General features: G+C 34.7%; 5 protein-coding genes across 8 annotated transcripts; 2 read left to right on the top strand and 3 right to left on the bottom strand.

Moving 5' to 3' along the window:
* Window positions 1–119: 119 nt before the first annotated feature.
* LA1 (La protein 1) lies at window positions 120–4,189 on the top strand. 3 transcript variants are annotated; one of them, XM_022898828.2, is made up of 11 exons: window positions 120–284; window positions 376–454; window positions 605–754; window positions 1,224–1,366; window positions 1,508–1,656; window positions 1,898–1,975; window positions 2,061–2,316; window positions 2,526–2,673; window positions 3,000–3,078; window positions 3,201–3,324; window positions 4,050–4,189. In XM_022898828.2, exons 1-10 carry the CDS (start codon window positions 234–236, stop codon window positions 3,307–3,309), a joined length of 1,242 nt encoding a protein of 413 aa, XP_022754563.2. In that variant the 5' UTR covers window positions 120–233; the 3' UTR covers window positions 3,310–3,324; window positions 4,050–4,189. The 3 variants fall into 3 exon arrangements, with proteins under 3 accessions (XP_022754563.2, XP_022754564.2, XP_022754562.2); XM_022898829.2 differs by lacking the exon at window positions 4,050–4,189 and adding an exon at window positions 3,893–3,911; XM_022898827.2 differs by lacking the exon at window positions 4,050–4,189 and having other exon boundaries at window positions 121–284; window positions 3,201–3,475.
* A 1,464-nt stretch (window positions 4,190–5,653) lies between these two features.
* LOC111302927 (transcription factor MYB3R-1-like) lies at window positions 5,654–12,238 on the top strand. Its single transcript, XM_022898834.2, has 12 exons — window positions 5,654–6,639; window positions 6,957–7,171; window positions 7,371–7,425; window positions 7,621–7,678; window positions 7,761–7,855; window positions 7,984–8,087; window positions 8,447–8,575; window positions 8,794–10,582; window positions 10,979–11,325; window positions 11,463–11,577; window positions 11,665–11,886; window positions 11,976–12,238. The coding sequence occupies exons 2-12, from the start codon at window positions 7,089–7,091 to the stop codon at window positions 12,099–12,101; spliced, it is 3,123 nt and encodes a 1,040-aa protein (XP_022754569.2). The 5' UTR covers window positions 5,654–6,639; window positions 6,957–7,088; the 3' UTR covers window positions 12,102–12,238.
* A 713-nt stretch (window positions 12,239–12,951) lies between these two features.
* On the bottom strand, window positions 12,952–16,348 carry LOC111302930 (aspartate aminotransferase, cytoplasmic). Its single transcript, XM_022898836.2, has 11 exons — window positions 16,070–16,348; window positions 15,896–15,967; window positions 15,660–15,805; window positions 15,466–15,565; window positions 15,240–15,360; window positions 14,792–14,955; window positions 14,497–14,634; window positions 14,149–14,270; window positions 13,819–13,913; window positions 13,477–13,597; window positions 12,952–13,300 (listed from the first exon to the last, which is right to left on the bottom strand). Exons 1-11 carry the CDS (start codon window positions 16,262–16,264, stop codon window positions 13,216–13,218), a joined length of 1,359 nt encoding a protein of 452 aa, XP_022754571.2. The 5' UTR covers window positions 16,265–16,348; the 3' UTR covers window positions 12,952–13,215.
* Window positions 16,349–17,060: 712 nt separating this feature from the next.
* On the bottom strand, window positions 17,061–22,378 carry LOC111302931 (aspartate aminotransferase, cytoplasmic-like). 2 transcript variants are annotated; one of them, XM_022898844.2, is made up of 10 exons: window positions 22,241–22,378; window positions 21,259–21,469; window positions 20,528–20,599; window positions 19,285–19,405; window positions 18,847–19,010; window positions 18,634–18,771; window positions 18,340–18,461; window positions 17,820–17,914; window positions 17,494–17,614; window positions 17,061–17,302 (listed from the first exon to the last, which is right to left on the bottom strand). In XM_022898844.2, the coding sequence occupies exons 2-10, from the start codon at window positions 21,355–21,357 to the stop codon at window positions 17,218–17,220; spliced, it is 1,017 nt and encodes a 338-aa protein (XP_022754579.1). In that variant the 5' UTR covers window positions 21,358–21,469; window positions 22,241–22,378; the 3' UTR covers window positions 17,061–17,217. The 2 variants fall into 2 exon arrangements, with proteins under 2 accessions (XP_022754579.1, XP_089598104.1); XM_089741978.1 differs by lacking the exons at window positions 20,528–20,599; window positions 21,259–21,469; window positions 22,241–22,378 and adding an exon at window positions 19,850–19,939 and having other exon boundaries at window positions 19,285–19,642.
* Window positions 22,132–26,005, bottom strand: LOC111302929 (uncharacterized). The gene is made up of 8 exons (XM_022898835.2): window positions 25,469–26,005; window positions 25,231–25,389; window positions 24,778–25,109; window positions 24,291–24,630; window positions 23,567–23,715; window positions 23,372–23,465; window positions 22,618–22,689; window positions 22,132–22,518 (listed from the first exon to the last, which is right to left on the bottom strand). The coding sequence occupies exons 1-8, from the start codon at window positions 25,838–25,840 to the stop codon at window positions 22,474–22,476; spliced, it is 1,563 nt and encodes a 520-aa protein (XP_022754570.1). The 5' UTR covers window positions 25,841–26,005; the 3' UTR covers window positions 22,132–22,473.
* Between the last annotated feature and the right edge of the window lie 194 nt (window positions 26,006–26,199).

Below are 26,199 nucleotides of genomic sequence, written 5' to 3' on the forward strand. Positions count from 1 at the left end.
TTGAAAATGGGACGGCAAAGGGTAATTTTATGTTGCCGTGACAAAGGGACAAAGATATTTGGTAGAGGGAAGTTCGTGCAGGAAGTTACAATAAAAACATAAACATACTTAAAAAACCCACAATATAACTCCGAAGCCCAATCCAAGCTACTCCTAAACCCTAAACACAACCGCTCTCTTCCTCTGTCTCAACTCTTCCAAATCTCTGTCTCTCAAGCACTTACCGTACAGCAATGGCGACTCCTTCTTTGAGCGAAGATACTGCCAAGGCTGTTCTTCGCCAGGTCAAAATCCCCCCATCTTTTTAAGTTCGATTTCCTTTCTCTTCAATCGCTTCGCAATTGGTGTTGTTTAACTTTTTTTTTTTAAATACAGGTAGAGTTTTACTTCAGTGATAGCAATATTCCAAGAGACGATTTTCTCAAGAAAAAAATCAGCGAGAGCGAAGATGGCAGTATCCTTTCACTTCAATCGTCCTTTTTTGTTTAAACTATTTTCCCGTTGTTTGACTGTGAATAATTTTCTTAAAAAAAATTTTGGATGTCTTATTTATTTATTTCATGGTGCTTTGTTTTTGTCGTTGATCTTGACTGTGAATAAAAAGTGGTTAGTTTGGCATTGATTTGTTCGTTTTCAAAGATGAGAGGCCATTTGAATTTAAAGGCTGTGAAGGCGGATGATGTACCAGAGGTTACTCTGAAAGCCGTTGCTGAAACTCTCAGAACTTCCTCTTCCCTCAAGGTTTCTGAAGATGGTCAGTTTTATAAACCTCAAAAAAAAATTGTTTTTTCTTTTAAGCTAAGAAATTGAGGTCATATTTGGTACATAAAATTATGATAAAATAGGATGAGATGATATTACGAATAGGATTAGATTAAAAAAATGACATCCTATTTTATGTTTGATGTGTGCAAGGTAGGAGAATTTATTTATTGGTCAAAATTATCTTTTCTCAAAATTTATACAATTTAAATTGTTAATGTAATTTTAAGGGTATAATAGAACATGTAAGTTTAATCCCATGGATTAAATAATTCTCTCTATTTTGAGAGGATTGAATCATCCTATACCAAGAGAATGATAATCTTCTTTGTAATCTTATCCCTTTCAATTAAATACAAATCAAACATAATATAGAATGATTTTTATGCTGTCTTATCCATTATCTTATGCACCAAATCTGACCCGAAAGGTTTCTTTTCTTCTTTTTTTTTTTTTTTCAGGGAAGAAAGTTGGTAGAAGCACTGAGCTATTAGACCCTGACGAAATGATAGAGCAATTGGACAGTAGAACAGTTGCTGCGTCACCATTCGAGTACAATGTCCAGAGGGAAGATGTAGAAGCCTTTTTTGGGAAATATGCTAAGGTATTGCTCAGTGATGGTAATAGTTGTTCTGTTATCAAATATTTTCTTGTTTAGTTACAATGCGAAAACCAATTATTTGTTTACGGGTTATGGATATGTTTGCCATTTAATCTAAACTGATTGTCTTCTTACTTATTTTAGGTTAATAGTGTGAGGTTGCCTGGTCATGTGACGCACAAAAAGAACTTTTGTGGCACGGCTTTGATTGAATTCTCTGCTGAGGAGGATGCCCAAAGGTTCTTGGAGCAAAGCTTGGTTTTTGCAGGCGCTGAGCTGGAATTAAAACCAAAGTAAGCTATATACGTGGCTAATCATTTTGTTGCCATTTGTTTGCCTAATCATGCCGTATGGTGAAACGACTATAAAGCAGTATTGACTTTCGATGTAGGGTTCAAGTCATCTATAATGAATAAGAACATATAATCAAGTTGTCTGATATTGTTTGTTTTGAAATAGGTTTTGCTTTTGAATTTGTAACTGCTGTTATGATTTTATTTTCTGATGTGATTGTTCTCTTAATTTTCATTTTAGGAAGGATTTTGATGCTTTAAGAGAAGAAGAAGAAGAAGCTGCGGATGTTGGTGATTATGACTCAAATGTAGAAGAAAAGTAAGTAATAAATCAAAATCTTGAATTGGCATTAGTTTTTCTTGCCATATGTTTGTAACCAGATTCCATGTAATGATTATAACAGATATCCCAAGGGCTTACTTGTAGCATTTACATTAAAGAGCATTTCAGCTGGGGACTCTCAAGAGCAAAATGTTTCTGATGAGCTCACAAAGGAGGGTGCTACCGGAAGTGAACAGAAGACTACAGAAAATGACAATGACAGCAAAGAAAAGATTGATGATAAACATAAATCCACTGCATCTGTCTATAAAGATGATATGAATGTTGTTTTGCGTGAGGATTTGAAGGATGTCTTTCAAAAATTCGGCACTGTAAAGGTATTATTGAAATTGGTCTCCCTTTTCTTGATCATTTAATTATAGTTTTTTTTTTTAAGTTTTTTTGGTCCATACAAATGAATAACTAAAAACTAAAACATATTAAGTAACAATCTTTGCACTAGACAATTGTTTCTTTTCAATTAATTCGATATTTCTTCTTTATCAAGTACTTCTTCCCCATGATGCATATTCTTTTACATGTGAAGTATGTTGATTTCAAAGTTGGAGAGGATAAGGGTTACATTCGGTTTGATGCACCTGAAGCAGCCCAAAAAGCTCGTGCCGCTGCAGTGCTGGCTAAAGAAGGTGGCCTGGTTGTCAAAAATTTCATTGCTAATTTAGAACCTGTAACTGGTAAGGAAGAAACAACTTCCATTTTATTTCATTTAAACCTTATTTCTAAATTTTTTGTTGCATGTCGTCTAATTTTTATTCCTGTTATTAGTGCAAGGTTTCATTAAGATGTTACCTTCATATCCTGTGGCAATTGCTTGGTGGGTATGGTTTGGAAAGCCACATGGATCACTATGTTATTTCATTGTTGATCTCCTGCCTTATTGACTAATTTTTATCTCACATATAACGGGAAAGTATGTATTACATGAGGAAGTGATGGCTTTTAGGTCAAGAAATCCTGATGTAATCGATGACGAACTCATAAAGAGTTGGTAATGTTTTAGGTGATGCTGAGAGGGAGTATTGGAGTCTACTTCGTGGTAACCAAGAAAAGCACCGAGAAAACAAGCGCTTTCAATCAAGGTCCGTGCCAATCCTCTTCAACTGCTTTGTTCTTTCGTTTGGATAAGCAAATCACCTAGGAAATTGCCCGTTTTATGTTCCTTCTAATTAATTCGTCTGTTAAATTTTTTTCTTTTGTCTAGGCTTCTTAGGGGAGGAAAGCACTACAAAGGTGGAAAACATGCTCGAGGTAGAGAGAATGATTCTTCCAGAGGTCGTCCAAATAAAGCTAAAAGAAGTGGATCAGCGTGAGAGTGATTTATGGATGTAAGATGGGTTTCGAGATCATTTTTGTACCATAGCTTAAGGTTCTTTCTGGCTTAAGTTAGCCGTAAGTTTTATTTGCTTTATATAACACGTGGCAATATTTTTTTGTAGCTCGAATGATTTAAGCCCTGCTATTTTTACTTCCTTCAAATTGGTCTTTTTTTTTCTTTTGTTTTCTCGCAAATGCAAATCGAGAGTGTTAAGATGTAAATTGAAGCAAATTTACTACCAATCACCTTTTATTCCTTACCCTTCAATCTTCAATCACCTTTAAAATTCTATGGCTATAATTATTTTCTTCAACTACCAAAAAGGACCATGGAGCATTGGCTCCTGTTTTTGCCTGTATTTATTATTTTTATTTTAAGGTTTCACCAGCCAGCAGTAGGGTGTAGCACTGTAGCTGGCTTGTTTTTGTTCTTCAATGGCTTTTTTTTTTTTTTTTAATCTTGGAAATAAAATAGTAGATTTTGCTTTCATTAAATTCTAAAGTCTAAACAAAGTAAATACACTGATTCCTTGCTTAATATCTGCCTCGCTTTATCCTTTGCAATGACATCACAAATAGTTACAGTGAAGAGGGATGTTATGAGATGAAAGAAAGTTCCAAAAAGATGTAAGAAATATGGAGACTTGAAAGTCCTTAGGAACGTTGAATCATTTTTTCTTTCTACCACATAGAAATCCTCTGAATCTCCCAGGTTTCTTTGGTATTATTAACACAGGTTGAGAGAAGAGACAGAGAAAGAGATGTTGGAAGGTAAAGCTGTGATAGAAGACACAGACATGCCCTTGAACATGCAGGCTCAAGCCCTGTCTTCTGCTTCTCGTGCCCTTGATCTCTATGAAGTATTTGACTGCATTCCCATCGCTGCCTATATTAAAAAGGTAATCAAAGTCACTTCAAACCACTACCCCTTGTGCTATTTGTTCACAGAACTTTCTTGGATTAATTTTTGTTTAGCACTACAGGATTTTGACAAGACATATGGGCCTGGATGGCAATGCGTGGTGGGTACAAACTTCAGTTGTTTCTTCACCCATTTCAAAGGAACTTTCATCTATTTCGCGTTGGAAACTCTCAACTTTCTCATCTTCAAGGGGAGTTCTTCTAATTCTACTTCTTCATGAAGATCTCGTCTTTACTTAATTTCTCCCCTTTTTTCTGTTTTATAATATTCAACTGGCTTTCCATGTTCTTGATGAGCTGGTTTGTTGGTGGAAGTGGAAACGAATTAAGACAGTGAACGAAAGACAGTCCTTGTTCAGATAGGAAGGTGGCATCTTTGGATTCTTCCATTGTTGGATGGTGAATCATTTAATACTTTGAAGCTGCACGTCTGTCTATTTTTGTTTGCTTATTTATTGCATGATAGTGTTATTATACCATCAGTATCTGGCATTTTCTCACAAGTAGAAATACTTGAAAGGCAATTTCACCTTGCTACTATATTAGGGGCTAAATTAAAAAAAAAAATTATAAGGAAATCAAATATTACATCTTTCGTTATTGATAAATATTGCAGCATCTTTCAGTATCTCCACTATAATCTCTTTTATTAGCAAGTTCAATTTGATTAATTACAATTATTAAGACACGTTGGTTAATAATAGGTGCTTATAAGCATTAATGATATTTAAAATCTTATTTTAAAAACAAAATTGCATTTAATACATGGTTTTCATCAAATTTTAAAAAAAAAATCATTTCCAATAAGGCCTTGATTTAGTGATATATAAAAGTTTTAGAACTTTGAAATCTTAAATTCAAGATTTTATCGTGTGTAAATTTAATTATATAATTATGTTTTAATTTGTTAGTTGATTATTCAAAGATATATTGTATATGAATGTAATATTTTATTGATTGACAAAAAAAAATACATTTAATATTTTATTCTTAAAATGTTTTTCACAAAGATCAAATATTGATTGACAAAAAAAAAAACTTTCTCTTATCAAGCAAAAATCATTTATGAAAGCATTTCACTTACCATTTATTTTATTATAATATTATAATTATCTAATCATAATAAAAAATTATTTAAGAGATCCACCACTTATAAGTATAAGATCCATGTAAAATTTTGATAAATCTCATATACTTTTAAATTAGAATTGATTAATTATATTATAATTATTGTAAGTGAAATCCTCCTATCATTTATTGTATTTTTTAAAGGATATGAGAGATTAAAATTTTATTTTTGACTTGAATCTAGATCTTAACTTAATTAATTTATATAATTATTTTATGACATAATATCTAAAAAATAATTTTTTTTATTTATTTTCATATTGCAATATTTTTTCTTTCGAAAGACACGTTTATTAACTTTGATTTCCAATAATGGTATTATTCAACCTCGTGGACCTAAGATAGTTAATGCCTTTATAAATATATAACCCATTATGTACCATGTGTGGATGGTAGATTAAGGACATTTAATTTTTTTTTTTCTTGGCCGTGAAAGACATTTAAATTCTAACCATTAACTCATAACTTGAAAATCAACATATATCGTCCTTGAAAATGTTTGAATACCAAATTTAATATTGTATAGAATCGTCGACCAACTAATTTAATTATATGGTTTTGAGTAAATCAACATCACAAATTAAAATTCATACTAAATATAATTATTTTCTCTTTGATTCTCAAGACAAGACACATTTAAACCAACAGAAATAGTTTTTAAAAAAATTCTTTTAAGGTTGTTTCTTTCTCTTGAAAAAACTAAAACCAAAATTATATTAAAGAAAAAAATAAAATTATCCATAAAAAGATTTAACATATAATAATACATAAAAAAATATAATAAAAGATTGTTATATAAGAGTTTAAATTTATTAAAATTACCACGATTTTATTCTCAAAAGACAAAAAAGATTATCATAAATTTTTAGCCAAAAAAATTATCAAAATTTTAATTAATATGTTTTATTTCTAAAAAAAAAGAAAAAAGAAAAGCCGTTGGGAATTTGAAAAAATGCCTAATCGTACCATGCATGGACGGCGAGGATTCCAACGTGGACGAATCGGGGCCATCAAATACAAAACATGTTCGATCTTTAACCATAGGTTTTGAAACTCCATTAGTCCGCCCCTTTATGTTTGAATATCTCTCCGGACCGTTTCATTTTCTCTCTCGCTTTGCTTTCTTCTTATCTCCTCTTCTTTTATAATCTTCGCGGTGCATTTGCAGATCTCTATCTTAAATTTCTTTCCCTATCTTCTTGGATCTGCAAATGCGCATCGTTTCTAATTCCTCTTTCCTTCGGGTCTCCATTTCTCGGTTTTCGAAGCTCAGTTCGGTGAGTGCTTGCTTTTTCTGTTCTTTTAGTTTTTTTTTTGTCCGTCTTATGAATTTGAAATTTCTTCCTTCGATCTTGATGACTAAGTTAAATACTGAACAATTTGCTTTAATAACTATTGGTTCTTTCAGTGTTGAAAATTGAATGAATTTGAGTTTTGATCATGATCTAGGGTTTGAATTTGAGAGAATTGCTTATAAATTTCAATTACTGGATCTTTTTTATTAAATTTTAATTCAAAATTTCAAATCGTTGACTTGTGACTTTTTAATTACTATAAAATTACTTCGATTTTTTTTTAAAACTTTTTCTGTTAGTTTGTTCTGCGGATTCGTGGGGAGGAACTTTCTAGTTAGGTTGATTTATAATGATCTGGAGAGCATATTGCGGAGAGAAGTGTTGTCGAGTTGGAATTGGGGTATGCGGCTTTATTCATCTGCAAAGGAACTATGGAAGGTGACAGAACAGTATCGACTCCTTCGGTTGGGCTCAGCATCAGCGATGGTGCTCAAAGAATGCGAGCTCTTCATGGGTATTTTTCTTTTAAAACCTTAGTGATTGTTAATTTTGGTGCCTCTTAGTTGAAAATTTTAGAACCATTATTCTTGTTCTTGGATGTTCTCATCCCCCCTGTACAACGTTCTTTTTTCTCTTACTAGGTATGTTAACTTACAAGAAATTATTATTTTATGTACTGCTGAGTTTTGCTTACTTTGGAATCCTTATTGTAGAAGGACTAGTGGTCCTACAAGACGTTCCACGAAAGGGCAATGGACAGCTGAAGAGGTATATTTCTTTCCCTTGTTTATGGTTGCTTTCTTGTATTTTAAGACAATTCTTTTCTATAACTTTATTGTTCTTATGTCATGTATTATTGTGTCCAGTAATTTTAGTCCCTCCTTCAATACGATTATTATTTGTGGCCCTATATATGTGTGGGTTCATTGATCAATTTGACAACATAATTATATGGGTTTGCAGGATGAGATTCTGTGCAAAGCTGTTCAACGTTTCAAAGGAAAAAATTGGAAAAAGATAGGTATGATCTTCAAATTGAAATGGCATAATAGCTCTTCGTGCATCATTTCACATGATCTAATTGTAAGCTGGTTCATCTGCAGCGGAGTGTTTCAAGGATCGGACTGATGTACAGTGCCTACATAGGTGGCAAAAGGTCTTGAATCCTGAACTTGTTAAAGGGCCATGGTCCAAAGAGGTGATTGTTTTTGCTGCTTATTTTTTTCTCACTATTCCTTAAATTTGATTGTTCTTGACAAAAAAAAAAAAAATCTTTTTCTTGATAATTAATGGCATTCTGAGTTGCTTTTGTTGAAATTTAAACAGGAGGATGAACTAATAATTGAGTTGGTGAACGAATTTGGGCCGAAAAAGTGGTCAACCATTGCTCAGCACTTACCTGGACGCATTGGGAAGCAATGCAGAGAAAGGTGTAATGCTAGAGCTGTTAATTTTAATATTGTAAACCCACTTATATTTGAAATTTTGGAAAAGGCCAGTGAGAGAGGGGGAGTTTGAACCTTGGAATGCGATCATTCTTATGATGGGTACAAGAGCAGGGCTAAGCCTGGTCGCATTGGTTTAATGCTGTTGAATTTTAACAGTTTGTGAGAGGTTTTCCTTCTGGAATGTTATTGCAAATATCTTCTCTTGGATTTTATGAAAGTATTTAGCTGTTATAATGCTCCCTTCCTCCCCACTCCCCCCCCCCCCCCCAAAAAAAAAGTATAAGATATAAAAACTTGTTCTTGTTTTACATTTGTACTCATACAACTTAGTACTAATATAGGTGGCATAATCATCTCAATCCTGCCATAAACAAAGAGGCATGGACTCAGGAAGAAGAGTTGGCTCTGATTCGTGCTCATCAGATTTTTGGAAACAAATGGGCAGAGCTCACAAAGTTCTTGCCAGGAAGGTATGTCGACTTATTATTTAGAGAGGCCACACCTTTCCATCAATTTTGTATTGAGGTTACCTATATTTGTCTCTTATTCTTTTACTTCCTACTGTAACTGCCAGTCATCCTCTGATATTTGTCTAAACTCTAATGTTCTGTTAAATAGAAGCTAATATATTTTTTGCATTTGAACTTACCATTTACTTGCTGTATTTCCATCTTGGTCTGAGCAACAGGACAGACAATGCAATAAAGAATCACTGGAATAGTTCAGTCAAAAAGAAATTGGACTCTTACATAGCATCAGGCCTCCTAGAACAATTTCAATTCCCACTTCTAAAAAATCTAAGCCAGCCTGTGCCTTCATCTTCTTCGAGGATGCAGAGCAATGTTGATGATAGTGGTGCCAAATGTAGGACAGAAGTAGAGGACTTGTCAGAATGCAGCCAAGAGTCAACTATGGTTGGCTGCTCTCAATCTGGTGGTGATTTGACTAATGCTGCTGTACATACAAGAGACCAATTCCACTTGGCTGAAATGCCTGGTGTGGCAAAAGAGAAGAATTCAAGTCCAGCGCCTTGTTCAGAAGAGTATTATCCATCTTTCGAAGACCTCAGCTTCTCCATTCCAGAAATACCTTGTGAAGCAGGGTATTCTGCAAGTGGGGATTACCAGTTTGGTTTAACGGATCTACCTAATATTTCTTCTCTGGAATTGGGGCAAGAATCATCAGGGTTGCCAACTTACTGTCTAGACACTAGCGAAAGCCATGAAGTGATGAATGCTGCATTTCAAACTTCTGTAGGATTAAATGCTCCTACATCTTTTGTAAATATGGTTATAACTTCTGACAAACCAGAGCATATGTTGATCACTGATGATGAATGTTGCAGGGTCCTATTCTCAGAGGCAGTGAATGATGGATGCTTTGCCTCTGAAAATTTCACACAAGGATCTAATGTGATTGAATTGGTTGGCTGCAAAAATATGTCACTTTCTCAGGCTTCAGACATCCAAATATCTGAAACTGGAAAAACTGCAGCCTCACAATCTAATTGTCCTCCAAGGTCTGAAGCATTGCCAACCTCTTGCTGTCAATCTTTTCTGTCTCCTTCACTTCTTTCAATTGAGGATGGTAAACATATGTATGGCAGAGAGCCCAGTCAGTTAACTGGTAAACCTATTGAAACTCAGGAGCAAGAATTTACTAAGAATGCACACGATGGCTTTATCTACACTAATGATGACCATACAGATAATAAAGACCTGCAAGAGGAATCTTACCTTGAAAAGGATTCTGTGAAATTGGTTCCAGTGAATAATTTTGGTTTGGAATCAAATGCAGTGCAAACTTGTCCTACTGTGGATGATAAGCCAAACTTGCCTTCAGTACAAGATGTTGGAGGTCTATGTTATGGGCCTCCTCGATTTCCTAGCTTGGATATGCCATTTTTCAGCTGCGATCTTATACCGTTTGGCAGTGATATGCAGCAAGAATATAGTCCTCTTGGTATTCGCCAGCTGATGATGTCTTCTATGAACTGCATAACTCCATTTAGGTTGTGGGATTCACCATCACGAGATGATAGTCCTGATGCTGTACTGAAAAGTGCTGCCAAAACTTTTACTGGTACACCATCCATTTTGAAGAAACGCCACCGTGACCTATTGTCACCTTTATCAGAAAGAAGAAGTGACAAAAAGCTGGAAACTGACATGACATCCAGTTTGACCGAAGATTTCTCTCGCTTGGATGTTATGTTCAATGAGACTGGGACTGGCAACATATCTCAGGTGTCTCCAGCTGAACATAAAACCAACTCTGGTGTCTCTGTTGAAGAAAAAGAAAATCTGTATCAAGCATTTGATCGGGAACAAGAAAATGGGGGAGATCACACTGAATCATTAGATGATGAAGCTCAGAAGAAAGATTCTAATGGAACTAATTCCCAAAGAAACATGAAAATGGAAACCTGCAATAGTGATTCCAAGGACAAAGCTGAGGCTGATGCTTCTGACAAAATTGTGAGTTTTTTTTTTTTTTTTTTTTCTATTTATTAATTTTTATGTTAGTTTTCTAGCTTAAGGTGCAGCTGTCTGATTAAATCCCCGTCAATTTTTTTGGTCCTATTTTCTTTAATGATAATTCAAACTAGTGTTGGAATATTATTTTCTTTAATGATAATTCAAACTAGTGTTGGAATATTGAGGGATCTGGAGCCATACACTAATAGTGATTGTTTATTTAACTCAGATATGATGCTTAATAATTCTATGTACACCTTGTACTGTTTTCTCTTATGGTCTTATGTTGGAAATCTTGGTCTTAATTCTTCTTTCTTTATTACTGTATATTCCTTTTTGCATGTACCATTGAATTGATTTATTTTTTACTAATCTTTCCCTCTCTACTTTTGACAGGTCCAACAGCATTCAACGGTGCTTGTTGAGCGTAATTTAAATGATCTACTATTGTTTTCTCCCGATCATGTTGGTCTTATAGCAGACAGACCATTATTGTCTTCAACCATAGGAACTCCAATAAATCAGTATCATAAAAGCTTTGGAGCTATATCAAATCGGGGTTTTGCTTCTGAATGCTTATCAGGAAATGCATGCATAGTTGTTAGCTCTCCTACTCTGAAAATAAAGAACGGTGAAGGGCACTCAATTGCTGTTTCTACAGTACAATGTACCAATTCATCAGCAACCCTAGAGAATTTGGTTGATAATGCTGGGACTAATGCTGGTATTGAAAATTATAACATGTAAGATTCCAATGCTTATTTTGTTATAGTCAAGAGCTGCTTTTCATTTTTCATTTTTATTTTTGTTTTCTACTTCGCATGCTAGGATAAATTGATTGGTTGCTTACAAGTTGCTTCCTTGATGTGGATTTTGCCAGATTTGGGGGAACTCCTTTCAGGAGAAGTATTGAATCCCCGTCAGCATGGAAGTCTCCTTGGTTTATCAACTCTTTTGTTCCAGGCCCAAGGAATGACACAGAAATAACAATTGAGGTATAATTGGAATTTAAAACTTCAGGTAGATTTTTTAACTTTTTTTTGTTTGTTTATGCTTCATAATAATTGGAATTTTGTTTCCAGGACATCGGATATCTTATGAGCCCTGCGGATAGAAGCTATGATGCCATCGGGTTGATGAAGCAATTAAATGAGCATACTGCGGCTGCTTATGCTGATGCATTGGAGGTTTTGGGAGATGAAACACCGGAATCAATTGTAAAGGGAAGACGCTCCAACAATCCTAAAATGGAGAAAGAGAATAATCAATTGGAGGTCCAATCGCATTTGGCTTCAAATATCTTGGTATGACAGAAAAACCATGCTCAACATCCTCTTCCTTTGTTATTATAGAGTAATTAGTTGAAAATTTTGAATGCAATAATTATTTGCAGGCAGAGCGCCGCATCCTTGATTTTAGTGAATGTGGAACACCTGGAAAGGGAACTGAAAATAGCAAGTCCTCAACTGCCATAAGCATCTCAAGCCCCTCTTCCTATCTTTTGAAAGGTTGCAGATAGTGTTTTCTTTTGGCTAAAAGCCTCCCTTGTTTGTAATTTATATGTTTTTTTTATTTTATTTTATTATTATTATCTTCAAAATTCTTCAATTTGTTAATTAATTGGTAAAAATCGTTCTATTGCATAAAGATTCTCCAGCTCTCCTTGTGTTTTTGTGTCGGTGTTTTGTTACAGTGGTGGAATTCTGCGTCCTGGTCTGGTCCTGTTGTTAAATCATGATCCTTCTCCAAGAATACTTCGAAACTGCGGGCATCAACGAGAATATAGTTTATCCTTGCATTTTAAGTTATACTTTCATAAATGGTTTTACATAACAAGGAGTATTTGGTTTTTAATAGAGTTAATTGACTTAAATTGATTTAATTGGATTAATTAATAGTTTATTAAATTAATTTCGATGAATTATTTAAAATAATTTAATAAAAATTTTGATTTTATTTAAATTAATTAAAGTTTTATTGAAATATAATAAATTTTAAATATAAAATTAAAAATATATAAAATCCATCATTTTATCTTAATATGTTGATGTTTGAATTTTTTTTTGTTAGATGATTTTTATTTAATTTGATTTAAATATGAAAAATTAAATATATTTTACTATTTGATTAATTCAAAAATTAACCGGATTAAATGTGATGGGTTAACTTTTTAAAATTAATGAATTTAATTTGGCTAAGTTAAATAAAAAGATTAATATTCCGAATAATTTTAAAATTATAATAAAATATTTAATATTACACTTGAATTTTAAAAATTATAAAATATCTGAATTATGAATATGTTAATTAATAAACATGAGTAAGGTTGACAGCAATTATGAGAATGAAAAAAGCTGTAAAGACCTGGATTTTGTATTTGAAATCTACTTTTATTTCAAAATATACATAGAACCACTTGTTTATATAATAATGACTCAGCCATTGAAAGGTTGATTTATTACCTTTTTTCTCTTTTGGTGGGTAGATAACTTGTTCAATCTCCTAAGCAATTGAAGTGAGTGTTTGAGGGCTACAATTATTAATGGAGGATAACAGAAAAGTGAAAAACATTGCTGCGATTCACAACAAAGGTGGTTTTACTCATAAAAGTTGATACTTGCTGTGCCCAATTTCTACGACATTCCAGTAACGGCAGCATGAATTGCATCAGCAAGATGAGGGACAGTCTTAGAGCTCAGACCTGCCATGCTAATCCTCCTGTGCACAAGAGAAAAATATGTAAAATTACTTGGAGTCAGCAACATGCAAACTCTTTGACAAAAATGAGATATGGGCCAATTTGTGAAGGAAATATAAGAATCATAATCCAGCAAAACTAAAAACCCCAATTTCAATACTTGGTTTTTACAGACTACAGTAATTGAGCTTCTTACCCATCAGAAGTCATGTAAATGTGGTATTCTCTTGTCATAAAGGCTACTTGCTCTGAATTCAGTCCGGTGAACGTAAACATTCCAATTTGTTTGATAATATGACTCCAGTCACCGGGTGTTCCTGTCAAATGGAAAAAAAAAAAAAAAATGTCATAAAACAACATATACACAAGGATGAACCTTTATTAAAAGTAGCTCCTGAAGGTTATTCGAAGTTTACTTATTTCTTTTATGTAAACAACAAGCATGCCTTAAAGTTGAATGACCTCTAGCTCATTGTTGTAAATATAGCAGCAGAAAAGCAAATGAAAACACACAAGAACTAGCAGTAAGTTGAATGACCTCTAGCACGCAAAGCATCAAAAAGTTTCTGCCTCATGCTGATGATACGGTCGGCCATTGCCTTCAACTCAATAGTCCATTCATTGTACATGTTTCTGTTGGTGAAAAGAAAAAAAATATATTTAAGGACAGCCATTAGGAGCATGAAATCCATAAAAAGAAAGAAAACACTAAAGCAGGGTAGGTGATTGGAATCTGGAAAATCCATTTAACAATAGCCTACAATTGGTTGCTTAAATTTGATGCATACACAAAAAACAATATAGAGTTTGTGCAAACTGAATGATGCAGCAACAGCCATGTAGACAACCACTGGTGATGGGTGCATACCTGTCCTTCAGGATGGTAGCCACAATAGATGCACCATGAATTGGTGGATTTGAAAACATGGGCCGAATAACAAGTTTCAGCTGGCTCTCAACCTTGCTTGCTACATCAGCTGTCTTGCAGACCTATTAACAACGTAATTTGTGATAAACAATCAGAATACCTTCTGCAGGTCCACAAATAACAAGGCAGAGAAAGATAAACGACTTGATATACCAATTCACAAATATGGTGACCAAAAATCTTGATAACACACTACTTATAGAACAAGAATAAAAAAAGCCACTATAAATTAAAAGATTGCAATTTAGTGAATGCTAAATCTCATAGCCATTAATCTTAGAGTCTTACAACGCTTAGTGCACCGACACGTTCCCCATAAAGGCCCATGTTCTTTGCATAACTCTGAGCTACAAAGCATTCGCCACCATCAGCGACAAACATACGAACTGACATCGCATCTGCATCCAGACTTCCACTAGCAAAACCCTATAATAACAAGTCACGATTTAATCCTCCTTAAAATGGTAATAATAGTAGTATCAAATAACTTCATTCAATCCTCATCAATGAAATGTTTCTAACTTTTTAAGTTTCTTAATATGCAAAAGTAATATATACAATGTTGCATTCAGTTTCTACCTACCTGATAAGCACTATCAAAGAAAGGTAACAATGCCTTTGATCTCATCAACTGCCTAATTTGCTCCCACTGCTCAAGGGTGGGATCAACACCAGTGGGATTATGAGCACAGGCATGAAGAAGCACAATAGATCCAGATGGGGCAGAACCAAGGTCCTCTAATAACCCTGTTAGCCACAAGAAATGAATATCATAAAGTCAAGAAAATAACAAAGTACAACTAAATCTAACTGATCCTTATCAGACGCCAAAAAAGGAAAAACCAAAAGCAAGCTATGCATAATTAAATGTGAAGAACAATGATCTCAGCAACTTCTACACTTCTACAACAATGATAGAAATTACAAAACTTTTATCCAAGTAGTTGATAATAATTGATAAAGAACACTTATAAGATTGAAATATAGTATTGTGATATAAACAATTTACACATCTGTACTAGTTTTCATACCCTGGAAATTCAATCCACGTGTTGCTGGATCATAATAGCGGTAAGTTTTCACAGATAATCCTGACAGAGTGAAAATCTTGGGGTGGTTTCCCCATGTTGGCTGTGGAATGTATATAGAACGCTGCAAAACAAAACCAAGAAGTACAGTCGAAAATGAAATTGAATTACAACTATTAAATTAGCCAAGGATAATGACAACATACAGTAAAATTAACAAGAGGTTTACTTGATGATAATGCCTAGCCAAAAATTCAGCTCCAACTCTCAGTGAACCGGTTCCGGACAAACACTGAACTGTAGTAACCCTATTCTCTCGAATAGCAGGGCTACATTCAAACCCCAAAAAGAGAAAGGAATTATATAATAAAAAGAATAAAATTAACGCAAACTTTGATAACATTAGATATCCAATTAACAAACCTGTCAGCACCAAAAATAAGCTTAGCACTTAATTTATTAAATTCTGCCAATCCGACAATGGGAAGATATTCCTTGACACGTGACCTGTTGTTGACCAACATTTGCTCAGCTTTTCTTACCACATTAAGAACAAGAGGCTTCCCTTCCTGTTACCAAAATAAAAGATTCAATTTTTCAAAACCAAAAAAAAAAAAGTAAGAAAAGTCGAATCTTTCTGTAAAAGAAAAGAAAATTACCTCGGTTCGATAAGCACCAACTCCTAAATTCAACTTGACGGGGCTGGGATCTTTGTTATATGCAACGGTCACCTAATGAGCCAACGGCAGGGATTAACTAATTGTAACGACTTAAATCTTAACAATTTTGATTATAATTGAAAATATAGGAAATGATGGAACTGATTAGCATACTCCGAGAATGGGATCTTCAGGGGCGCGAACGACGTGAGAGAAAACAGAGTCGCCGTGAAAACCAGAGGTGGGAGAAAATGTTACGGTGGGCTGAGAGTCCATCACTGGTGATGAGGTTGCAAGGTGTCTGACCAGAACGCTTAACCGTCGATCGGTCGGCGAAGAAGATGATGACGTAAACTCGGGGCGGCGCATGTTAGCTTGTTGATACGTTTGAACGCTTAGTTTAGGCTTTTTCTTTTTTTATTGGTTATGTGTAGATTTTGATATTGCTTAGTTGCGGAAACCGAGAGTTGCGATTTTGTTTTTATAAGGAAAGAAAGAACGAAAACGAAAAGTTTACGCGGCGAGTGATGGTCGCTGTATGATTGAAGGGGGTCCACTTTTTCTTTTTCTATCTTATTATTGTTTTGATTTTAAGACAAATATAATTGCAAATTGTTGTCGTTTAGCATAATCTTTTGGATTATTCTAATTTCTATACAATCAATTTTAATTTTTAATGTAATATTAGATTTTAAAAAGCAAATATTTTACTTAAAAAAATTTTTTTACAAAAAAATCCAAAGAAAGAAAACACAGAACAGAAGCAGTTAATAATGCCACGTGGCTATCGCTAGAAAGATAAAGTCGGGTTTGGCATGTTTGTCAAGCTTGAAGTAATGTTCCACGTGGCTATACGTTAGTAAGATAAAGTTGGGTATGGCACGTTTGTCAAGGTTGGAGTAACGTTCCACCCTTTTGGTTCAATCTGATATTAAATTATTCATCAATTGCTAAGGGTTGATTTAAAATGTAAAATTAAAAAATAATAGTAATAATAATAAAAGAAAATAGGGGTAAAATGACAACCTGAAGATAAATGTGTCACGACTTTTCTTATTGTATGCAACACGTGTCCAACTTTGTTTCTTGAGGAAAGTGGGGTAAACGAAAACCATTTCTTTTTGTTTGATCCATAGACAGAATAAAAATTCATCGAAATGGGAAATTTTCACAAATACAAAATTCATTCATTTAATAAATTGGAAAAAAAAACCCAAAGGTTGGGTAACTTAAAAACAAATGTTATGTCATTATGTAGGCTAGGCTACTGTCCAATTATTCAGATGGAAGAGAGCTCAGACAAAAAAATGGCAGATTAGGTTTTAGATGGTACGGGTAACTACATTATGTATTGCATCTGCAAGATATGGAACCGCCTTTGAACTTAGACCTCCTATGTTAATCCTCCTGCAAGTTCAAATTCAACAAAGTTTTGTTTACCAGAGGTAGCTGATGATTGATTAATATTTTTATCTAAGATGGTTTGAGCCTGACATTGACTGAAGCAGGACAAACAAGAACTACATTTGCATATAACTGAAAGAGAAGAAGGAGAACATAGCGCTGTAAACAGTAAAGGAGTAGATGAAAATTTTTACCCATCAGATGACATGTAGATGTGGTATTCTTTAGTCAGAAAGTCGATTTGCTCCTCAGTCAATCCAGTGAAAGTATACATTCCGACTTGCCTGATAATATGGCTCCAGTCACCTGGAGTCCCTGCCAAGAAAAGAAAAGGATATCCACAGACATGCAATGTTCAGCAAAATCTCGGCAGCTTCTCCCTAGTTGTTTAGAGTTGAATGATCAAAAAGCAACTCATCCTACTTTCTGTTTTCTACAATTGAGTTTTCAGAAGAATTTGTTATGCAAATCAAACAGTCAACATATACAGGTAAAGAATTGACAAACTATAAAGGTTTACCTCTGCTGCATAAAGCACTGTAGAGTTGCTGGCGTACTTTGGCAAGACGATCACTCATTGCCTTCAATTCAGTGGTCCATTCATTGTACAAATCCCTTCAGTAAGAATTAACAAATTTAAAAAAGGCATAGTTTAGAGGATGGATTCCATGTCAGATTAATCATTTCTAACACACAGCATTTATTCATATTGCCACTAGAAAACGAATCCAAGCTCATTTACATTCTCAGATACGCCTTAACTCTATAGTGTTATTTCAGAAATACTCAATTGGATGTGTTTCTACTGTTTGTTTTTGTTTTTTTGTTTTTTGTTTCTGTTTTTTTTTTTTTACATTTCCAAGGTGAAAAGACTTGATTACCCAGAAAACTTTTACTTCTTGAGCTTTTAAGGATTGCTAGCATCCAACAATTTCTTATCTTCTTATATGAAACAACAATTCATAACTTTAGAATACCATTTCAACATTCACAAGGCAGATACCGAGTAACTAAAAGTCTACAACTCAATAATGTATTACCTATCCTTCAGAATTGCAGTAACAATGGCTGCACCGTGAATGGGTGGGTTTGAATAAAAGGGTCTGATCACAAGTTTGAGATGGCTCTCAACCCGCCTTGCCACATCAGCTGTCTTGCAAACCTAAACCCAAATTATGATAACCATATTAGTGACAAATATGCAGATAGTTTGAACAATCTTGCTCTTATATAAGACATGTGATTCTTGGGAAAAGGAAAAATAATGTGAACATGTGCATGGTGACACATGGAGATAGATATTAATGGTAAGGAGATTTATCATAGTATCTTACAATGCTAAGCGAACCAATGCGTTCCCCGTATAGGCCCATAGTTTTTGAATATGATTGAGCTACAAGGCATTCACCACTATCACAAACAAACATGCGAATGGACTGTGCATCCGCATCTAGACTTCCACTTACCAGACCCTACAAGCAGTCCATCCATCATTAAATGAGGTTCAAGTAAAAACCTAAAGCAATTAATAATTCATAGTTTCTTACCTGATAAGCACAGTCAAAAAAAGGCAATAGACCTCTCAGTCTCACTAACTGCCTGATCTGTTCCCACTGTTGACGAGTTGGATCAACACCAGTTGGATTATGACCACTTGCTTGGAAAAGCACAATGGCTCCAGTTGAGGCAGTGCCAAGATCTTCCAAAAGCCCTATCACCACCAACATGAATTATCTAAATCCATGAGAACAATGAAGATAATAATTTTCAGTGCAAAGTACTTTGGAAGGGGAATGTTGTAACCATATTGGAATAAATTGTTGCTCAGTAAAACATAATTGACAGTAGAATCAAATTAGGTATATCCTTCCTAGAATATCCAAATTTAGATACATAATCCGCTTAAAATGATATACAGAAATGGTGGCCCAAATAGAATTGCACTGTGCCAGATGAAACTGGAAATTGTTCCAAATGAAGTAGACCTTGAAAGTCTAGTCCATGTGTTTTTGGATCATAATACCGATAAGTCTTCAAAGATAGCCCCGCTGCAGATAACAAATTTGGATGATTTCCATATGTTGGCTCAGGAAGGTAAACAACATGCTGCAGAACAAGGTGGAACGTAAGGTTAAACAGTCCAATCATAAGGCATAAAGGAACAAGAAGGAAGTCATTTACATGGCCATCATGTTTTGCTAAAAGTTCAGCTCAACCCTCAGTGAGCCACAACCAGATACGCACTGGACAGTAGTCACTCTATTTTCCTTGATGGCAGGGCTTTTCCAAAGCAATGATATAAGCAGCCAGCAACAGAAAAACAGCTTCAGCTAAAATCAGAATCTAAAGAAGCGGGAAAAAAATTTCATGAAATAACCTAAAAGCAACAGGGATTGATATACTATTTTAAGATTGAATATATAAACTCCAACCTTGCTGAATGATACACAACCTTCCAGTCTGTGTTTTAAATTTTTAAAATTTCTTTCTTTCTGATTCAGAAGGGAAACCTGATCTAATAAATTTTAAACCAGTATAGTATTTTTGTACCTGCCAAAGCCAAATATGAGTTCAGCACTTAATTTATTAAATTCTGCCATTCCTGTTATAGGAAGATAATCCTTATCAGCAAACCTAAGCATCAGATAAATTAGAGTTTAGTCACAACCCAAGGAAAGTTATGATGGCAAAAATAATAACAAAATACCTACAGGTCGTTAGCTAGCATTTGCTCCACTTTTCTAACAACATCCAATGCATGGCATTTTCCCTCCTGTCATCCCATGAACAAAGCCCATCCAGAAAATTGTTCCAAATCAAAGAAAAGCAAGCAATCTAAGGAAATGCTCATGAAAGTTACTTTCTAATATTTATCCATAATTATAGCAGTTAGTGACATGCCATCAACAGCCTAATGCAACTGAATGCTAAGGAAGGTTTTTATATTTGACTAAATACAATACCTGAAAGAACCAGTCTTACATCAATATCATGGCTTCATTTTACTGGTAAGAAGCTGGTCGCAGGAATGATCATATTGAAGTGCAAAAACTAACCCATAATAGAAAAGCACATTCTTTGATGGCATGCCGAAATCTTGAAATGCATAGATAAATAAACATTTGGATGAAGGTAACCCTATATCATATAAGTATTCAATCCCCACTTGTCATGGTCAAAGTGGGTGAGAAATATCAATAAAATTGGCAAAAAGTAACAAATGCTTACCTCTGTTCGATAAACACCAATCCCCAAGTGTAGCTTATTCGGGCTGGGGTCCTTGTTGTAAGCAACTGTTGTCTTTTTTCATACAGATAGCATTAAAAGGAAAAGAACATCTTAATTCTTGAAGCAACAAACAAAAGAAAGAAAGGGAAGTAAAAAAGAAAAAGGCAAGATACAATGTTAACTATTAACTTATTAAAACATTTGTATTACTGGACAATGCACAGAAATGCTAGAGCACTTGGCTTCCCATCATTTTAGTAAAACCAATCTAAAATTATGGCTCATTTATTTCAAAATTTTCACATCCACTTGACTTGTTTTTTAACACCTATCATGACATTTTCTATACCAGATCACAATCAGGGTCTATGACAGTTTCAAGCCTAAAGAGACAGGTTTCGACCTTTCAAATGGAACATGGCCACACTTAAGAACCAATTTTGATATAAAATAATCGAAGTAGATAAACGAAGACAGATTAAGGACAATTTTGGAGCACAACAATCAAAACCCAGTTGAAGTATTGAAACGATCTTTATTTAATCAGGTTGCACTTTTCAGTTCCTAATCAAGTACTTGCTGTCAGGGCAAAGTACTAAAAGGCAGTGAATGAACTCAAACTTTTGACATTGAACACAGAACAGCAGAGTATTGGCTTCACAATCCATAGACTAAAACAAGTAGTAAGAATTTGGTAGAATTTTACTTGGGAAAGCATAAAAAGAAAGTACCGCGTAGACTGGAATATCAGGAGCTCGAGGAACGTTATGAAACAGAGAATCGCCATCTGCGTCGTTTCTGGTCGCCTCCCTAGGCTTTAGATACTCCATGAATCAGTGGTGAAGATAAGCTGTCGCAACGAGTCTTGTCTTTATGTGCTTCTTACTTTGAAATTTCAAGTGGGTCACGCTTAACCTTTTCCATTTTGTACATGGGGTCACCCTTAACCAAAACTGGTTAGTCAGATAAAAGATTAAAACGAAAATCCCATCTACTGTAATTTCTGAACTGACACATGTCATTTCGGATGTTTATCAAATTCAATGCAAAATTTAGATTTTTTTTTTGTTTATCAAGCAGACCTAATATTTTTTATCTTCATTAAGACCAATCTTTTCACCACCGTCGACCACGGCCAGTTTACAATCAGATAAAAGATCAAGATTTCAGTTGATTCTTCTTTTAACGTTAAGTCAGCACAAGGTTTAAAAAAATTTTGACATTTATCGTATAAATTTATATGCAATACATTATCTATCATTATATAATTGCTGTAAAATACATCACACGATAACAACTCCTAAAATATTTAATTTAAGAATTTTTAAAAATTAATTTTTTATAACAATATTTTACACTAACCGTATATAATTTTAGGCATGAATGATAAGACCTTTCGAAAAAGTAACAATTAAGGAAAAGGTGAAAGACCAATTTGAATTCCTTCGTACATATTCAAGAATTTTGAAGTTGCTTTTGCTGAAACTGGCTTTAGAAATAGGCAGGGCCACTAATCCCCTAATCCAAATTGGAATTCTGAATGTTTTCCAAATAAACTATAACCCATTTTAAACGTCTACTTTCTACGAAACTAGTAAGAAGTGTAAATCACAAACTGCCATTCGTTTTGCATGGTTGAACTTGAATGTTCCATTGATTGATTTCCTGGGTAGAATACTACAGTATCACACACAACAAAAATTAATGGCATACCAGCATGCATAAGAGGATAAAACCCTTTGACGCTCTAACAGTGTTTACCATAAAGGAACCATTTATATGGTAACTTGAATACGCCCCACAGCAGGTGAAGTAGAACATGAGATCTGAAGCTAACAACATTCCGCTAATTCAAAAAAAAAAAAAAAGGCATCAAAATGCCATATAAATAATATAAAATTCTCTGCCAATTAGTCTGTCAACTCAATGCAAGATAAGCAGGCACTCTAGTCCAGCTTTATCCGATCCATATCATTTATCACTCCTTCAAGCTGTAACAAAAGGTCAAAAAAGTTTACCATAGTAAGTGAATATCCATTCCATCCCCATGTGATTGGTCATGCAAGCATTAAGAAGAAAATATAACATACCTTGACAATCTGTCGCAGGAAGTAATCACTATATCTTTTCACTGGCTTGCATTCAACAACATGAATCATGTCCTGCAGCAAAGCAGAGTGTGACTTGCAATGTTGAAGAATATTCAAACTAATCTCCAAAGACCAAAGAATTCATGGCATATTTGGTGCACAAGATTATAAATAAGGTAAGATGATATTATGAATAGAATTAGATTAAATAATGTTATCCTTCTAGTGTTTGATGTGTGCAAGGATTAAAATAGAGTAATTTTATTTATCGGTCAAACTATTCTTCCTCAAAGTTTATACAATTTAAATTATTGATGCAATTTTTATGGGTATAATAGGACATGTAAGTTCAATCCTATGGATTAAAAACAATCCTCTCTATTTTGTTGAGGATTGAATCACCTTATGCCAAGAGGATGTCCTTGCAATCCTATCCCTTTCTTTAGATACAAACCAAACATGGTATAAGATTATCATCCCAATCCTATCCATCATTCTATGCATCAAACATGGCCTCAAAGCCTAATATAATACATCAAAAACCATCTCTTGATATAACTTTAAATTTTTATGTACATTAGCTAGCCTGAGATTAATCCAGTTATCATTTTCTGAGAGAGCATATCACCAAAAACTTGCTCGTGTGTGCTATCTGTTTCTGCAACTAAAAGAAACTCTAAACAAGGCATGGTGACTTAAAGCACATTTTCTCAGCAGCACAAAGATACTTGCATAAGCTAAAAATTTAACGTACATCATCAATGTAGAAGTCCACATCAGCGTTAGAGATAATCTTTCCATCAGAATCAACAGCATGAGTTTTGTGCTTGTACGTTAACAAGATTGTCCTATAAAACATGACACAGGGTCAGTACATCATGTAAAATAAATTAAGCATACATTTAAATCAAATACAAAGGATCAAGAGGAAGAAAAAAGCAATGTCCACCTCAGAGTGGGCTCATCCACTTCCATGTAATTTGCGAGCTTCCCAAGAGATATAGTTGAATACACTTTAAGAAATGTCCGGACACCTGACAACAACTGCTGCTGCTTCACTTCATACAGAAATAGCTTCAACTGAAGTCTGTAGGCATCCTGTGAGATAAATAAATGGAGCAGGTAATACACACATAACAAACAAAAAGAAGACCAAGCTTAAAGAACATGCCAAATGACCTTTTCACTCCCTTCCTCGACAACATTAAGATCAAAACTATCTCTCTCAACCTATGACTGCATAAAATAAGCATTGTCTAGGGGCCAGAGCTCCATCCACATAAGGTACAACAATTACTGGAACAGACAGAGATCGTGGAAAATTAACCGTCTACTAACATATAATGAACCAACATTAAATGTGCCTAAGCTCTACATCCACATTACTTGTGAATCTAACAAAATAAAATTGCAGATATTTTCTGGGGTGTACAACCTCTCAGTTCAAAGAATTAATACACAACCTGTGGCCTGATAATTGATTTTTTAAGGGCAACTATTAGCAATAAAGTAAATATAAAAGAGCCTAACTACAGCAAGTTTATGTAACATAAACACGTATGCTGAATAACTAAAGGGCAGTGGATGTAAATAATGAAAGGAACAAGCATAAATTATTTATTTAATGTACTTCCACATTCTCAAGATAGCCTAGAAAAAATAAAATCATTTACCTGGTTGTAATTTACAAGGGGCTCCTCAAAGCTTGGAGCTGAAGGTGTAATGAACTTGGGACATGCATATGAGAAGAGCTCATCATAGAGGCCAAAAGCTTCATCATCATATCTTTGCATCCTAGCCATCTTTTCACCATACTTCTCCCGCAACTGAGAGTTAACAGTGTCCTCGACAAGTTTCACTTGGGGACAAAGTGAAAGACAAATAGCCAGCAAGGCATACATCTGTTCATTCTTTTTCAATATTTGTTCATACTGTGGAGATTTCTGATGATATTGCTTTGTCTTGTAAATATACAAGAGCATCTTATTGAATTCACGAATAGCCTCCACATACCTTTAATAAAAAGAACAACTCTAATAATCAAGCTTGGGTAAAAAAGATGCAAGAATCGAAATTGAATAGAACTTTAGTAAAGGTAGAAAAAAAAATTCACACATTAAGAACTCATTACACGGTAAACATAGCAAAACAAAAACATACCTCCTCAACATAAGATTGGCAAAACCATAATGATATATGGTTGTAATATGGCTTCCTATAACACTGGTGTAAACACCTTGTTGACTAATGTCAATAGGAAGCAAGCACTTCAGCCCGGTTTGATAATCACCCAAAAGACAATGAACTCGCAACAAACCCACCATGCTGAAGTATCCCAGCACTTTCAAGACATTGCTTCCACCACTGTAATCATACCCATCATTAGCAGTAAATTGTTCAAGACCCTCCTTCTCCTGCTCCAATATCTGAATAATATTCGATTTCTCCACAAACGCTTGCAAGTAGTTAAGCACCCCATAAACATTCCATGCCTATAAGAGAAAAAGTTAACTTCAAATCCCAACAACAATAACAAAAGCAATAGCAATAACTACTATTCAAATTAAATTTTGCGTTCAATAACTAATAGCGAATCACTGGGAATTGAATTACCTGATCATATTGGCGGAGAAGAGCGATTTCTTGCTCAGTTTTGTTCTTCATTTTAGCCCTGTATTGACAGAAACTCTGGAATTGGTACACGAATTCATCCACCATGTCCCATAACCATTGATTGGGTAACTGCATGTTAACCGCCCTATGCAACACCACCTGAAAAAAAATCAAAGCCCAATCAAATTAATCCGCGCCACAGAATCATAGATATTGATACAAATTAAAAATAATTTACCTGAAAGAGGCTACAATAATTATCCCAAGAATCGATCCTCTGCTTGAGAGTGGGCGAAAGGCGAGCATACAGATGGCGAAACCACATCTCACGGTAAAGGAGGCAAAATACTTGGTCGTTGTCGACGTAATGAGCGACGGCGTCGACGGAGGGCCAAGGAGCTTCTTTGAATAAACGGTCCGAGAGGGTTTGGAAAGAGAACTCATACATCTGGTGAATCTCGTAAACATTTTTCTCGCGAATGTGACGGTATAGGTGGACGACGAACGACTTAACGGAGTCGGGGACGAAGTTCGGGTCGTAGCCGAGGTCTTGACGGTGGGCGTCGTCATAGGTGGCTGAGGCCTCCTCGTACTCGTAGTTGCTTGCCATCGTTGAAGACAGACAGTAATCTGATAAGAAGATGTTGATGAGTAACCCAACGAAGAGATTTGGAGTATGGTCCGTCGACTGTGAACGATAGTAGAGAGAGAGAGAGATTAGGGTTTGTGAGGAAAGAACATTTCAGGACTTGGGGCTTTCAATTTGTTTAATACAGAAGCCCAATCTCATTCGAATCCAATAAGCGTGACAGCTGGGCTCAATTAATAGCTAATTCCCGCTCTACATTTTGGGCTTTTGTTGCAAGTTTGCAATAAGCCAGTATTGTCTAATCAAGTTTATATAGCCAAGATACAATAGAGAAACTAAATGCAAATTCTACATTTTTTTTTTTATGATTTTATTTTTGT

This window comes from Durio zibethinus, chromosome 13 (genome assembly GCF_047325235.1).
Source record: "Durio zibethinus cultivar Kanyao isolate XHJ-2024 chromosome 13, ASM4732523v1, whole genome shotgun sequence".
Lineage (NCBI taxonomy): Eukaryota > Viridiplantae > Streptophyta > Magnoliopsida > Malvales > Malvaceae > Durio > Durio zibethinus.

What these genes read in the sequence shown, in the direction of transcription:
- LA1 (XM_022898828.2), top strand. Translation starts at nt 234, where the DNA reads ATGGCGACTCCTTCTTTGAGCGAAGATACTGCCAAGGCTGTTCTTCGC. An exon ending in CAGCGAGAGCGAAGATGGCA is followed by an intron (nt 455 to 604) that starts GTATCCTTTCAC and finishes GTGAATAAAAAG; the next exon opens with TGGTTAGTTTGGCATTGATT. An exon ending in TTTTTGGGAAATATGCTAAG is followed by an intron (nt 1,367 to 1,507) that starts GTATTGCTCAGT and finishes TACTTATTTTAG; the next exon opens with GTTAATAGTGTGAGGTTGCC.
- LOC111302931 (XM_022898844.2), bottom strand. Translation starts at nt 21,357, where the DNA reads ATGGAGTATCTAAAGCCTAGGGAGGCGACCAGAAACGACGCAGATGGC. An exon ending in ACATGGACTAGACTTTCAAG is followed by an intron (nt 19,011 to 19,284) that starts GTCTACTTCATT and finishes TGGTGGTGATAG; the next exon opens with GGCTTTTGGAAGATCTTGGC. An exon ending in CAGTGCTTTATGCAGCAGAG is followed by an intron (nt 17,615 to 17,819) that starts GTAAACCTTTAT and finishes TTTTCTTGGCAG; the next exon opens with GGACTCCAGGTGACTGGAGC.
- LOC111302929 (XM_022898835.2), bottom strand. Translation starts at nt 25,840, where the DNA reads ATGGCAAGCAACTACGAGTACGAGGAGGCCTCAGCCACCTATGACGAC. An exon ending in TTCTCCGCCAATATGATCAG is followed by an intron (nt 25,110 to 25,230) that starts GTAATTCAATTC and finishes TTTCTCTTATAG; the next exon opens with GCATGGAATGTTTATGGGGT. An exon ending in TCCTGCGACAGATTGTCAAG is followed by an intron (nt 22,519 to 22,617) that starts GTATGTTATATT and finishes CTTTTGTTACAG; the next exon opens with CTTGAAGGAGTGATAAATGA.
- LOC111302927 (XM_022898834.2), top strand. Translation starts at nt 7,089, where the DNA reads ATGGAAGGTGACAGAACAGTATCGACTCCTTCGGTTGGGCTCAGCATC. An exon ending in GGGAAGCAATGCAGAGAAAG is followed by an intron (nt 8,088 to 8,446) that starts GTGTAATGCTAG and finishes GTACTAATATAG; the next exon opens with GTGGCATAATCATCTCAATC. An exon ending in ACACAGAAATAACAATTGAG is followed by an intron (nt 11,578 to 11,664) that starts GTATAATTGGAA and finishes TTTTGTTTCCAG; the next exon opens with GACATCGGATATCTTATGAG.
- LOC111302930 (XM_022898836.2), bottom strand. Translation starts at nt 16,264, where the DNA reads ATGCGCCGCCCCGAGTTTACGTCATCATCTTCTTCGCCGACCGATCGA. An exon ending in CTGAAGATCCCATTCTCGGA is followed by an intron (nt 15,968 to 16,069) that starts GTATGCTAATCA and finishes TTGGCTCATTAG; the next exon opens with GTGACCGTTGCATATAACAA. An exon ending in ACGTGGATTGAATTTCCAGG is followed by an intron (nt 14,956 to 15,239) that starts GTATGAAAACTA and finishes TGTGGCTAACAG; the next exon opens with GGTTATTAGAGGACCTTGGT.